The 13302-nt window shown below is 54.8% G+C and overlaps 6 protein-coding genes across 6 annotated transcripts; 3 read left to right on the forward strand and 3 right to left on the reverse strand.

Moving 5' to 3' along the window:
• Positions 1 to 158: 158 nt before the first annotated feature.
• BU26DRAFT_608141 (uncharacterized protein) lies at positions 159 to 1479 on the reverse strand (the record flags this gene model as incomplete). The annotated part of the gene is made up of 2 exons (XM_033835818.1): positions 661 to 1479; positions 159 to 621 (listed from the first exon to the last, which is right to left on the reverse strand). Exons 1-2 carry the CDS (start codon positions 1266 to 1268, stop codon positions 159 to 161), a joined length of 1071 nt encoding a protein of 356 aa, XP_033679573.1. The 5' UTR covers positions 1269 to 1479.
• On the reverse strand, positions 1417 to 2650 carry BU26DRAFT_81535 (uncharacterized protein). Its single transcript, XM_033836367.1, has 2 exons — positions 1718 to 2650; positions 1417 to 1542 (listed from the first exon to the last, which is right to left on the reverse strand). Exon 1 carries the CDS (start codon positions 2353 to 2355, stop codon positions 1741 to 1743), a length of 615 nt encoding a protein of 204 aa, XP_033679574.1. The 5' UTR covers positions 2356 to 2650; the 3' UTR covers positions 1417 to 1542; positions 1718 to 1740.
• On the forward strand, positions 2597 to 3537 carry BU26DRAFT_81527 (uncharacterized protein). The gene has a single exon (XM_033836365.1). The coding sequence runs from the start codon at positions 2862 to 2864 to the stop codon at positions 3381 to 3383; it is 522 nt and encodes a 173-aa protein (XP_033679575.1). The 5' UTR covers positions 2597 to 2861; the 3' UTR covers positions 3384 to 3537.
• Positions 3538 to 3555: 18 nt separating this feature from the next.
• Positions 3556 to 5888, reverse strand: BU26DRAFT_81533 (fatty acid/sphingolipid desaturase). The gene is made up of 3 exons (XM_033836366.1): positions 5380 to 5888; positions 3769 to 5325; positions 3556 to 3636 (listed from the first exon to the last, which is right to left on the reverse strand). The coding sequence occupies exons 1-2, from the start codon at positions 5571 to 5573 to the stop codon at positions 3825 to 3827; spliced, it is 1695 nt and encodes a 564-aa protein (XP_033679576.1). The 5' UTR covers positions 5574 to 5888; the 3' UTR covers positions 3556 to 3636; positions 3769 to 3824.
• Positions 5855 to 8338, forward strand: BU26DRAFT_522384 (uncharacterized protein). Its single transcript, XM_033829776.1, has one exon. The coding sequence runs from the start codon at positions 6204 to 6206 to the stop codon at positions 7962 to 7964; it is 1761 nt and encodes a 586-aa protein (XP_033679577.1). The 5' UTR covers positions 5855 to 6203; the 3' UTR covers positions 7965 to 8338.
• Positions 8339 to 9054: 716 nt separating this feature from the next.
• BU26DRAFT_522385 (uncharacterized protein) lies at positions 9055 to 13172 on the forward strand. The gene is made up of 2 exons (XM_033829777.1): positions 9055 to 9230; positions 9285 to 13172. Exon 2 carries the CDS (start codon positions 9358 to 9360, stop codon positions 12697 to 12699), a length of 3342 nt encoding a protein of 1113 aa, XP_033679578.1. The 5' UTR covers positions 9055 to 9230; positions 9285 to 9357; the 3' UTR covers positions 12700 to 13172.
• The last annotated feature ends 130 nt before the right edge of the window (positions 13173 to 13302 follow it).

The following is a 13302-nucleotide window of genomic DNA, read 5'->3' on the forward strand; positions in this document are numbered from 1 at the left end:
GAAAGTGCGATCCAGCAATAAACAAAATCCATTACTCGGTAAACGGGGCATGATAGTAGCAAGCAGCGATATGACTCAAGAGAACGGGAAGAGGACGAATGTCCTGGTGGGCATAATGATGACTTTATCTAGGTAGAAATAGGTCGAGACCCCTGAATCTAGATCTCACAACCGACGTACGGGAAACCCGTGACAGTACACGTCCGTCCGTTCGGCACTCGCTCCTTTTTATAATCCGTCATTTCCTCCCCCGCACGCCGCATACCAATCTTGGCCTGTTTTAGCTCCCTCTTCACCTTGTTGATATCTACGTGCAACTTTCCCCCTCGTTTCTGTACAACCTTCGCTTTCCTGATGGATTCATCGAGTTTCCCGTGAGCCTCTTTGCAAGCGTTGTAACGCTCCTCCAGTTCCCAGTAGCCGCCTTTAAAGACGTGTGGGCCTTCAATCTCGTCATGAAGAATCCATGCCATTTTCTCTCGTGGGAGAGCCTGAGGGAAGTATTCCCGGGGCTTCACAAGCTCATCTTCCCAATTTGCGAGGCGCCAGTATATCTGCTGGATGATGTGATCCGAAGTCAACGTTTTGCCGCCATTTTGGCGATATTTCAGGACCGCATCGCTCCATGTTTTCTCAGTTGACCAGGAGCCTCCAAGCTACATCCCGGTTTCAATGCTCTCCATGGGCGTGCCTTTCCGGATGGCGTCTATGACTTCTCTCTCGAGGGAGCGGCTGGAGTCGTTGTTCTCAGGAAGCGTGGACTCGTATTCTCGTTCCTTGCATGCAAATAGTGCTGCTTCGAGACACCTCTTCTGCACGCCGTCAGGTACGTATCTGTGGAAGTATTCGATGTCCTGGGGTTCTAGCCACCATGCGAGCATCTCGCGGGAAACTAAATCCTCCAGCCCCTCACGTAGTTCCTTGCTCGTATGTTCGTCATCGTTCCAGTGTACCAGTCTCCACATAAAGTGGGATTCAAGCCAGCGCAATTCTTCCAAGGGGTCTATCCCGTGTTCGCAAAGATATTGGCTGAACTCTTCATTCGCGTTTGGTTGGAGCATATTTCCGAGGAATTTGCATTCTGCGTCTTCGATTTCATAGACGTTTTCGAAGTCCACCTTCTCAAATTGGAGCTTCTTGGCGTGAGAATTCCTCATGATGAACTTGAGGGCTCCTTTCGTGATGGAAGATTCAGATTCGTCAGAGTTTGTGGACTCCGAATAATATGCGCTGTCCTCGTCGTTGGAGAGAGGTCCGGGATACGACATGGCTTGGCTTGATGGATTCGCAGAGGTCGACGGTTAAGGAGGTGTAATCAACGAAATTTTGGTAGCTAAGATATCGTAGATCGGTATATAATAAGCTTGCTGGTGTGGAAGTTCTTTGTTAAATAATGGGGGTCTTGAGACAGGCAGGTGTGAAGAGGAACCTTGGAATATAGCGTTGAAGCACTGACCATACTATGAGCGTGACTCTTACATGGACTCTGCGTCACACGCGGGTTCCGACACTCACATTCCACTCAGCCACTTATCAAATTTCCTGGATTCCTGCAGTCAGAAAGAATAGAGTGACTGGAAATAGAATAATGATCTAGAGCACTACAAGCTACCCGATGCACCATCGCGCAGAAACTAGAAGACCTACTCGTCATACCAGGACGGGAGACGCTAAAGAAAGTCATCGGCAGCGCGACACAAGGAAATAGCATACTCACAGAAGCCTAGTTCCAGTCACATCTCATCCCGAGTCCCCGCCACAAAGCCACGAAAGCCCACTGCATCCGAAATCCTCTTTCGTCTTCCTCCCATGACAACACTCGCCCCTCTTATCCGTATACCCTGGACCCCTCCACTTCTCCCTCCGTCTCTCCTGCGCCCTTCCCCACTCTGGCTCATCCCAAGTCCCCTCATGCAAACACCACGCCACCTCCTCCAAGCTCGTCCCCCTGATCAACCTCTTCTCCCAGCTCGTCGGCCACGAGGGCCACTTCGCCAGCCTCCAATACATATGCTTGAGGATCTTATCCTCCGTAAGCCTTGGCCTGCCCGCATGCAGATACGTGAACGCGCCTGGAAACTGCCTGCACACGTTGTAGATGCCGCCGTAGGAGAGCTCGCGCGCGATTTCGGAGGCAGAGCGGCCAGAGGCGATCTCGCGGAAGAGGAAGAGCTCCATGTCGCGGTCGATGGGGTTGGTGCTGCTTTCGAGGATGCGGAACACTGGGGTGGATTTGGCGGAGTTCCGAATGGCGGCGAGGCAGCGGAGACCGTGCGCGTGGGCGTCTGTCTGCTGGGTGCCCCTGCCTGGTTTCTCAGCGCCTCTTCCTGATTTCTCAGCGTAGGCTTCCTGCATTGTGGGCTTTTCGATATAGGGTGAGGAGATGAAGAACCGTGATAGATGTGTGCTGCCAATACACCGTAGTTGATGTCGTAGACTCTAGCAGGTTGTCGGCCGTGGTCATCGAGGCTTGGAGCCGGATTTTGTATTCACGATGAATGCGTTACACTGAAAGAACCAGCCAATGTTTATCCGTGATGTCCTCCCCGAGAGACTGTGAAAGTTGAACCTGGGAATGAAGAAGCATATGCTGTGACGTGATCGTTGCTCGAGGCCGCTGGGTATTAGGAAGCGCGTGAATGCGGGATTGAAGGAGAGAAACCTTGTACTTCCCTAAGAGGGAGGTACCAGCCTGCGCGAGGGGTCCAGCGTGTGTTATTGATCATTGCAGTTTCAACGCGTTGACAGCATGAGGCGAAATGAGCGTGAATAGCAAAGGAATGGAAGCAAACTCAATAGAGCCAAAATAACCCATTTCTAAGGGGAAAGAACAGGGTAAGAGGAAAAGGGAAGTACATGTGATGGGCCTGTCTCCACACTATATACCGGGAAGGGTACCAGGAATGCTGCTGGTACGAAAAGCACGCAATCGGAGCTGCTTTCCTTCACTGCGGTGCGCAGTTCGGCGTCTCCTTCGGAGGCTTGGCATTAGGGCCAGGCTTGGGAGCCCATCCAGTAAGCCTCACAATCTTCTCCAACCGCTCCGCAAGCTCCTCCCTGCTACAGCGCTTCATAATCTTGTTATAGAACTCTCTATGGCTTTTATCAACCCAGTTCACGACTCGCCAGTGCAAATGCGAGATTATCTCCTCCGCGCTAACTTCTCGCTTTTTAGCTCTTCTGTGTTGTGGTACGAATTTTTGGAGTTCCGGGGCGTAAAGTGTCTGAGCACTGTCTTCTTTGAAAAATCGTGCGATTTCGGCGGGCTCAAAGGGTCGATGGCTCTTGTTTTCAGGGAACATCCATCGGAAGATTTCGAGTTCGACGCCTTCGTGGAGACCTCTGGGTTCGAAGAGTGGTTCGTATTCGACTTCTTCGGTTAGCGCGGGTTGCACTATGCGATCGACGGCTGTGGACATCTTGAGGAATGAAGATCTGTTCTGCAGGGGAGATAATATTGCAAATTTGGCCGTAATAAGTCAATGGAGGGATTGCTGGGACTTTCGATGAATGGTTGTGAACATCGGTAAGGGCGGTAGACACAGCTTTTATGTCTTTCTCTGTTGGAGTCAGACAAAGTAGACTCCCTGAGCACAGGCGTTTTCTGTGACAGAGTTCCGCACATCCTAGTCATCACTGTTCAGAGTCAGCATGGCTAAGAATATCGTGGGTAGGGGCATGGCCGCAATATTCACTCGTTGGGTGCATTGCTGAGAGACAACAAGAGCGGCCCGTTGAAAGATTGTATAAGCTGGGTCCGATACTTGCCACTGCATCATCTAGCGCAAGAAGTTCCACTTCCATGATCCAAGAGAAACGCCATATTAGTGCATGCCGAAGTCCCCCTCCGCAATGGTGCGCTGGCACTCAGCAAGTATAGCTGCCTGCCTACCAACATCCGCGAGCTTCCCAATAACCGCCTTATTCCCATCGACAAACCCGTACAAGGCATAGGGTATACCCACATCATTGCAAAAGTCTTGAACAAGTTTCTGTGTCCGCCGCAGATTATGCCTGGGAATCCGGGGATATAGATGATGAATGGCCTGGAACTGGAGGCCGCCGTGGAAGAAGTCGAGCCACTCGGGACAGTCGACATCCATCGTCGTCCTCAGCATCTTCTGGGGAAAAGATTCGGTGGCGCCCATGTCGGTGGTGCTCATGGCGAAGTGGCTGAGCGTGATCTGAACGTGGAGCGGAGAGGTAAGAGCGTGGCTGATCAGAACGAAGAGGAAACGGTTCCAGCCTCCAGGGACCGTCTTGTACACCACCCCGTAGCCGTACCAGGTCCAGAAGAAGACCTGGCCCACAAGCTCAAAGTACCGGTGCCACCAAGCTGGGCCTTTCTTAGGACCTTGGCCAAGCAGGATGTAAGTCCAGCCCAATCTGTAGAGATTGAAGCGTGCGAACAACATGATGGGATAGTAGGTATAGTTCTGAAATCGTACCAAAAACTTTGCGAATGCGTCGTATTCCATAACTCGTTCGTAGTATGTGGAGGTAAGGCTCTCGAAAAAACGGTGGGTGATGGCGAAGAAGGGAATATATTCGATATCCGGGTCGTGCTCCGGAGAATTTGTGACAAGGTGGTGTACGTTGTGGTTGTACTTCCACCAGCAGGCGCTCAAACCGCCGACATAGTTAGCAATGATCATGGCGAGGGTCGTGTCTACGTGGAAATTATGGGTGATGCCCATGTGTCCTGCGTCGTGGACCGTGAATGCGAGTTGGTGCCACAAGCAGGCGAGCGGTACGGCGCTTGTGACGTACCAGCCGGACCGCAGCAGGTAGACAAAAGAACCGAAGAAGAACGCGTAGCGTATGAGCTCGATCCCGTACGACGAGTACCGACAGCGGTACAGGCCCTTCGCCTCTATGCGCTTCTGCAGCTCCCGGTATTTCCTGGTTATGTTGTCCTGGGTGTCGGGGTCGAGAGAAGGATATTTCGCTTTGTCGAAGTCGATCTCCTGCTGCGTTCGAGCATCTAGCACCGACATCTTCGGCGCCGTTGGCAAATCATCGAGGTCGACCGAAGAAATGGAGGAGTCTGAGGGGGATCGTGGGATGTTGCCGGTGTTTCGCTTGCGCATCGAGGCGCTCTGGTCCGCAGGTTCGAAGATCGGGCTCTGGTCGGCCGACGACACCGTGCTGATACTCTCTTGTTCCGAATAGGACTCGATATACTCTTCCTCTGAGATCTTGTCTAGTTCCTCCTGCGTCCTGAACTGCCCTCCTTGTATCGGGGGTACGAAATTGGTCCATCGTCCTTCAATGCGGCCGATTTGGTAGCGGTAGGCAAGTTCGAGCGTCTGTGCCGAGTGAAATCTGGGCCAGAATAGTCAGATCAGCAAAGATGGCGAATGGGTTGTGTGGATGTACCTTTGAACCTCGTCGGTAGCGTCTCGCCCTATCATATGCCTGATGGCTTTGTCCCCGCCGGGATGATACGGCAACCACGCATCAGCCTTCAACACCCTGCCGTCTACAATGACAATGGAGCGGCCGCTGGCGATAAGAGCCTCAATCTCGCGTCTGGTGAATATCCTCGACTTCCGCTGTGTCTGCCGGTCCATTATTGCTGAAGGCGGTGAAGGGTGGGTGGAGGGGGTTTGGGGGTTGGAAGTATGAAATCTGGGTTGCAGAGCGAAGGACCGGGGAACAGGAGGGGATCAGGCCATCTTCCGGATCTGTAGAAAGACGCGAGCGAGATTGAGAAAGGTCGCAGCGGTCGAGTGAGTGAACGCGTGAGAGAGTCGGTGTTCCAAGCCCTGGAGTCCCACTGTGGGAGCTCGGACGTTTCATGAACGAAGCTTGGAACTTTCCAAGGTTGGAATGGAGAACCCCACGTGCACACCCAACTTCCTGCTGCCAACCACCTTACCCCTGCATCGACCGATGCTGAAAGGCACCAGGATTCAACCAACAGAGTAAAGTCGACGTCAAAGACAAGCAACCGATTATTCAACATTCCAGGCCAAGAGTGGCGGATGACCAACCCAGCAGGTGATATCGATCGCCTTCTGTTCCGAGAGAATACCGATCTAGCATCACCTGTTTGGCAAGACTTTCATCACTGAAATCGCTGATCAGCCGGCGAGAACGCATAAATACGCTGTTCGCTCTCTTTGGGCCCTGATTTCCTACGACCGAATCCCGCATTTTATTCCCCGCTTTGCATGTGATACCCTTCCTACACGAACAACATGCCCGTAACCGCCGATATCAAAGAGCTAGCGGAGGAGTGGCTGCGACTGGATGAAGACAAAACCACCACCGACGAGATCTACAAACTGCTCAATCGGGGAGACAACGATGAATTGGAGAAACGCCTCCGGTATCGCATCACGTTCGGTACCGCAGGATTACGCGGACCCATGCAAGCTGGATTCGCCTGCATGAACTCGCTGACCGTCATTCAAGCGTCCCAAGGTCTGGCGGCATATCTTCTTAAGAACGAGCAAGAAGTCAAACAACGAGGCGTGGTCATCGGTCGCGATGCGCGCCATAACTCGGCAAAATTCGCCAAACTGGCGGCTGCGGCATTCGTCGCCAAGGGGATAAAGGTCTGGTGGTACGAGACACCCACACATACGCCTCTGGTTCCGTTTGGTGTCCGGGAGCTGGGTGCTGTTGCCGGAGTCATGATTACCGCGAGTCACAACCCTGCCCAGGACAACGGCTACAAGGTGTACTGGTCGAACGGCTGCCAGATCATTCCTCCGCACGATGTTGGTATCGCGAAGGCGATCCTGGAGAATTTGAAGCCTGTCACCTGGGACACATCCGTTGTGGATAGCCCGAGCCTCCTCGTCGAGGGTTCTCTCGGGCTAATCCGAGACCAATATCATCGAGCAATTCAAGCGGCAGTATCACCGGACGGCGAGAAAGTCCCCGTGGACCCGAATCTCAAGTTTGTGTACACTCCTATGCACGGCGTAGGACTAAGAGCAATGACCCGGTGCGTGAAGGATCTCGGCATAGCATCACAAATGACCGTCGTGGAAACGCAAGCAGAGCCGAATCCGGACTTTCCAACCGTGAAATTCCCAAACCCAGAGGAGAAGGGCGCGTTGGATCTAGCGATGGAGACGGCGGATGCATCGTCAATATCGCTGATACTGGCAAGCGACCCCGATGCTGATCGATTAGCCACGGCCGAGAAGGTTTCTGGCACCTGGCACACATTTACTGGCAACGAGCTAGGCATATTGCTTGCGTCTTATCTGTTTGAGCGGTACCCGAAGTCGAAACCACGAGAAAAGCTCGCTATGCTAGCATCGACCGTCAGCTCACGGATGCTCCTCGCACTAGCCAAGAAGGAAGGCTTCCACTATGCCGAAACCCTGACTGGCTTTAAGTGGCTCGGTAACGTAGCGCGCGATCTCACGAAGCAAGGCTATGACGTGGTGTTCGCATTTGAAGAAGCTCTAGGATACATGATACCTCAAACCGTTCACGACAAGGACAGCATCAGCGCAGCAGCCATCTTCCTAGCCGCGGCATCGCGCTGGTCCAGTCAAGGTCTCACCCCATATGCGAAACTACAACGGCTCTACGAATACCTAGGCCACTTCGAAGACGCGAACACGTACCTCATTTCGCCTTCGCCGACTACTACGGCCAAGGTCTTCACGGCGATACGTGCTTTGGGCGACCCGTACCCTACGCAATTGGGATCGCGCAGGATTGCGCGATGGAGGGATCTAACCGAGGGGTATGACTCCAAGAGCAAGGACCACGTCCCAGATCTGCCGGTCGATAAGGCTAGCCAGATGATCACCTGCGAGCTAGACGACGGCGCCGTCTTTACGGTACGAGGCTCAGGGACTGAACCCAAGATCAAGCTGTACATCGAGTGCAGCGCAACGAGCAGCGTGGAGGCGAAGAAGGGGGCAAATGAGATATTGAGCGATTTACTGAGGGAATGGTTCAAGCCTGATGAGAATGGCTTGAAGCTTGCTTGAAGGGTTAAACTCGACCTGGAGGGAATATGTTGGGAATTGGTGTATGGATAGACGGGACTTGGAAGACGCATGGACGTGTGCACGGGGCTGGCGTAGGCGCTCGTTATCGTGCCACAGGTTACACAGAGTGGAACTAGTCTAGTACAGCCCACCCGGGAGGTTACACCAAACGTAGAAGGAAGTCGCCCGCCGCACGTCGAGCCTTCGTCAACAACGCGCGGTTTAGACTATTTCCCGCACGATATGCAGAGGGCGCTTGGCGTGCAGGTGGTGCAGGTGGCGAAGTTCGCAAACACAGGAAGGAGCACCATCGTGCCTTCCTCTTCCCGTACTCGGAAGTCTCAATTTTGTTAGACTTCACCTCCAGGGCTATGCTATGATGCGTGATTGCTTTTGCTACCTTTCAGGCGCCTCACAGGTCCCATGAATCCCAGTGCCTGGAACTTGAAGTTTCCAGAGCAATCGTCGCTGTAGGGAAACGTGAGCGGTTACATCTTCATGTGCAGACTCGCCGCGTCGTGCTTTCCCAAAACGAGCACACGGCATGCAGGCCAGAGCTGACGACTCGCCCACACGGGGCCAGCATCTGCGCCGCGTCCTCCCCACATGCACCGCGAATCTGTCGTTGCGCCTGCAGCTGCGGGAGGGTCCTCGAGTCCTGCCCAATGGGAGGCCTCCGAGTCCACGATAGGGCAAACGGTGACTTGTCACGCAATCTCCCGCGGCGCCGGACGCGCTGCTGCCTTGGTGAAAGCGCAGCAGCAGTCGCGCCATCCATCAGCGATTATTGAATTGTCTCAGCCGGCCGGATGCGTGAGGGTGCTTTTTGCGCGAGGTCGGCCGGTTTATCTCCACGCTGGCACGGCGGCCAAGCTGCCACTGTGGTAGCACTGCCGTTTCCGCAGGGATTGGCGCCCTCAGCCTGGCCTCCGCGTTTTCCCCGGCGCGCGGCAGCCAACCACGGCGCGCAGACGGCCGATAGCGCCGCGTTCCACAGCCGCGGGTGCGTTAGAGCGCGCCGTGATCCGTGATCCCTGACTGGAACGGTCGCATGCGTGCCTGCAGGCCATGAAGAGTCACCGAGCTCTCATCTATCGTCGCTGTCGACGGCCTCCTTCCTGCCCTTCGTCCTCTGCCCTCGTCCTCTGCACCCACCGACCACCGCACACACGTCGTCTCCGCCCGCTGCGCCCTCCAGTATATATAGTCGCTGTCGCCCACCTCGAAGGAAGCTGCTTCCTTCGCAAGCTGCTCGCCAATCACTCGGTAGGCGCTCGGCCCCGCCAAAAGTTCCCTCGACGTCTGCTAACCCGATGAAAGCTATTGTAGGCCCAAGACATGTCTCAATTCTAAGTCGACTGCGTCCTTCGTGGGATGCCACAGCTAGGCACCCATGGCAGGCTTCGGGCAGCAGCCTTCCGCGCAATACCGACCGTTGACGCAGCCCCTCCCGACCGGCCCTTGCAACTACCGCGACCCAGCCATTGGCGTGGGCTGTGGGTGCCAGCAATTCTGGGACCAGGGCAGCGCTCAGCTTCATGATGCCAGCAAGGAACATCGGTCGAGCAGCGAGCGCTCCACCACCTGCGTGTGCGGACATCATGCGTGCTTTCACCGCTCCGAAACTCGCGCGTCTGAGCACCCTTCACTCACGGTAGCAGGTGCGCTGCAGCAAGCGCAAGCAAGCTGTGGCGGTCGCTGCCTATTACATTTTGGGGCGCGGTGTCCCATTCACAGCAGAGGCGTGAGGCCGAGGCCTGAAGTATTGCCGGCAGCAGGACTTCGTGACCCGCACACTAGGCGTCTGAAGACGTCGCATGCTAGCTATAGCCAGCGACTTCTGCGCCAGGAAGCTTCACCGGCCAATGGGTCCAGAACGGATGAACAGCGTCGGCGTATTTCATCACAGGCCAGCTCATCAGGTCTTCCACGGGTACCTGACGTTTGTTTCTTGTCCCATGACCGGCGCCCGGCGGTTGACGCTCACTCTCGAGACGGCTCGGACCCTTCTCGCCAAGCTGTGAAGGGGCTCGGGCTGTCATTCTTGGACGGAGGGAATGCGGGGAGTTGTGTTAACCGCCAGCAGTCTGTTGGATCCACAGTAGCGGACGACATGAACATTATACCTTCAACGAGAGCGAACTCAGTCGCAGGTGAGCATGCACGAATGACGAGTCCTGCGCGAGGGCCTTTAGACGCGGTTGTGGATTTCAACCGCAACCTCCATCTCGACCTGAGCGGCGACACCATTCCGAATACACTAAACCTGGAGGACTTCATCCAGAGTGCTACGGAGGCTGCAACCCCGAGCATTGCCAATACCCCGGATCTCACCGCCGCTGATCAAGCTCTGCATGAAGGGAAGCAGGCCATAGAAGGGCTCATGCGACTCACTTCCAATCCAGATCAACGGAATAGCGACGATGCCAGGTCAGCCAGCGTCACATCAGCCCCAGCGCCTCAACCCTCTCCCGCCAACCCTCCTAACGCCACCCAAGAGCGTCTTCAAAGCATTCCAAGATCGGTGTCTCCACAGGCTCTTGACAAGCTTATTTCGTATCTTGCTCCGCTGCACAATCTGCTCATCTCGATACCAAACGTGGCGAATACATTAGGAGAACACTGCGACCGCATAGGCCTTCTAGAGAACAACCAGTCTTTCAACTATGTTCACCCCGATGACCTCCAGCAACAGCTTGACGCATACGAGGGTCGGCTGCTCGAGATCGAACATCGCATGGATGAGCACGATAAACTACATCAGGCAATAGATGCCGACCATAGTAGCAACTCGATTGGCCGTCGCCGTGTCGCTACCATCTCCGACTCCTTTGGCTCGAATCAATCCCTTCAGTCTACGACGTCGTCAGCTCTCATACTTGCCGCCATGGATCGCAAAGAGATTGAGGCGGAAATGGAAGGTATCAGAGATCGTCTAGATTTTCTTGAAGCCGCCGCCATGCCAACTTCGTTGAACCCGTGGGAGGTGGAGATCGTCCTGCTTCCTTGGGGACGCGGCCTCCGCGGAATCTGGTTCTCTCCAGATCAGCTAATGCATGATCCGTCCAAGGCTACCACTCAGGACTCCGAAGAATGGACCCAGGCGCGCAAGTCGAGATTTGGAAACCCGGCGCGGTCACGTTCCCCGCAAGACTCTAGTCCGCATCCGGGAGTAAAACGTTCCTCCAGGAGTTCGCATTTATTCAGCGATAAAGAGAACGGCTGGAGTCAGAAGGCAATCAGCGATTGGGCATCGGAAGGATCGGACGAGCTGTTGTCTCCTAAGGCTTGCGGAAGCAAGAATATGGTCTACAAGCGATTGCAAAGTAGAGGGTTCATTCGAAACGTTACCATCAAGGGCGCAAGCGCCCACCATATCCAGGCGACTCTTTCACATGCCTTCAGCGACCTCATGGAACACCTCAGGTACACTAACAAAGACGAGGAGCCGTTGATTAATTCCTACTCTGGCTTGCGCGCTTCGTTTATTCCGCTGCGAAAGGTGATGAAGGAGTCTAGACTGCGCTTCCTTGACCCTGCTGAGATGGAAAACTCTGCTGTTTGGTCAGCGCAATTCCTCGATTCCGGTGTCATAATGCGATTGTCAGATGGCCAGAAGAGGTTATACGTAACACAGCGCGAGGCGTACGTACAGTCAAGCGACCAGATGGGGAGTTCTTGGACATGGCAAGAGGTACGACAGCTTCCTCGCTATCAAGCCGACCCGGATTCTCAGATGGAGGGCAATGAGGAGCAGTGCCAACCACAGGTTGCCGAGGCGGACGCTAGGGAAGCATGCTGGGCCTTCTGCGAAGCCTACGACGCGCCTCCATCTAGCGTCAATTCGTCCTTCAGTAGTCACCACTCCCACCAGCTCTCCATGCGGCCAGCTGATCAGCAATGGGGGTGCTCTATTACTCCCTCATCAATATTGAAGAACCGTCCGCCGCAGCCAATCTCTCCCTTGAGCGAGTTTCATCCGCAACGGCCTGGCCGCAACCGTACCGTTTCTGCGTCGGGGCTTGCAGAGCCACCACCAAGCACCTCCTCAAAACGTCGCTTGAACAGCTCCCCCGTCAAATACTCATCTGCCCCGCATGCCTCCTCCCGCGCACCGAGCGTCTCTATGGGAAGGGTCAAGCGTCGTCGAGTCACGTCCTCCTCTTCTCCTAGACTAGATGCTGAGACCGGCGCCAATGCACAAGTTGCCGTTTGGACGAACACCCCCCGGCGATCGCGTGAGCCACCATCACCCTTCTTCTCTTCTGCGCCGGGCCTTCCTAGATCCAACTCAGATGCGACGAGTCGGCCGAGCCAGAGGTCCGTCGCTGTAGTCGGAAAGTCAACGCCCTTCGCATACGCAACACCGCATTCGGGACCCTTCCTTGGCGAACGGCAGGACATATCCGGTCCCGCTTTTGATCGAGGAGACACTGAGGCTGACGAGGACGTGTATCAAGAGGATGATGGCGAACAGAGTTGGCGCGGAGTGACGACTGGAGACGATGATAGCGCCTCAGGATCTGACGCCGAAGGTGGTGCAGAGGAGCCGGCTAGTTTCTCGGGCGACGACAGCGGATTTGGTACAGATGGTGAAGAAGATGGCGACGACAGTGACGATGACGCAGAAGAGGAGGATGGTTTCGGTGCGCAGAGACCACAAGAAGCCGACGACTATGACGAAGAAGAAGAGGGTGATGTTTTCGACACGCTTCTGGGAGTCCTGGAATACTAGGTACGTGTTACTGCATATGATGACCACGATGTTTTTTTTCTTTCGCGTAGCGGGTGTATGGCCTGGGTATCGGTGGGACGGGCATTCGTCTTAGCGGGCGATAGGGTTCTGAAGGCCCCCAGGGTAGGTTACGGCGCATCGGAGGCTTGTTCATTGATGGATGATACCACGGAATGTTTGGGCATATACGGAAGAGGAGGCGGTTCTGCATCATGGGCTTCCTTCGGCGTGTACGACTATTGTCTCGTATATGGAGACCCGGCGATTTTTCTCTCTCTCCTTGTATCAAATTCTTTTCTCCCCTTCATGGGCGGCGCATGTCCTTTTCGACGGCAGAGAGGGGCATGTAGATGGAGTGAATGGACCTTTGAAGCATGGAGGCGCCCGAGAGAAGCATTGGTGAAGTGGATCTGGCTTTGTTGAGATACGTGAAGGCACTCAGGCAGTACGCAATTCGATGGCTGACGATGCAATATGCTGTTGTGGATCGTTTGATGGGATGACTAATAGGTCCCGTGAGGGAGGAACCCCTTACGGCTGCAGGCGCCGTTGCAACCGACCGCTCTCCACTTTGTTGTTTTCCCCAATCAACAGAAGCACCGG

This window comes from Trematosphaeria pertusa, assembly GCF_010094035.1.
Source record: "Trematosphaeria pertusa strain CBS 122368 unplaced genomic scaffold BU26scaffold_14, whole genome shotgun sequence".
Lineage (NCBI taxonomy): Eukaryota > Fungi > Ascomycota > Dothideomycetes > Pleosporales > Trematosphaeriaceae > Trematosphaeria > Trematosphaeria pertusa.

Excerpts from the sequence above, each read along its gene's own strand:
- BU26DRAFT_81533 (XM_033836366.1), bottom strand. The coding sequence starts at position 5,573 with ATGGACCGGCAGACACAGCGGAAGTCGAGGATATTCACCAGACGCGAG. Across the intron at positions 5,326-5,379 it reads GCTACCGACGAGGTTCAAAG|ATTTCACTCGGCACAGACGC; the intron begins GTACATCCACAC and ends ATTCTGGCCCAG.
- BU26DRAFT_522384 (XM_033829776.1), top strand. The coding sequence starts at position 6,204 with ATGCCCGTAACCGCCGATATCAAAGAGCTAGCGGAGGAGTGGCTGCGA.
- BU26DRAFT_522385 (XM_033829777.1), top strand. The coding sequence starts at position 9,358 with ATGGCAGGCTTCGGGCAGCAGCCTTCCGCGCAATACCGACCGTTGACG.
- BU26DRAFT_81527 (XM_033836365.1), top strand. The coding sequence starts at position 2,862 with ATGGGCCTGTCTCCACACTATATACCGGGAAGGGTACCAGGAATGCTG.
- BU26DRAFT_81535 (XM_033836367.1), bottom strand. The coding sequence starts at position 2,355 with ATGCAGGAAGCCTACGCTGAGAAATCAGGAAGAGGCGCTGAGAAACCA.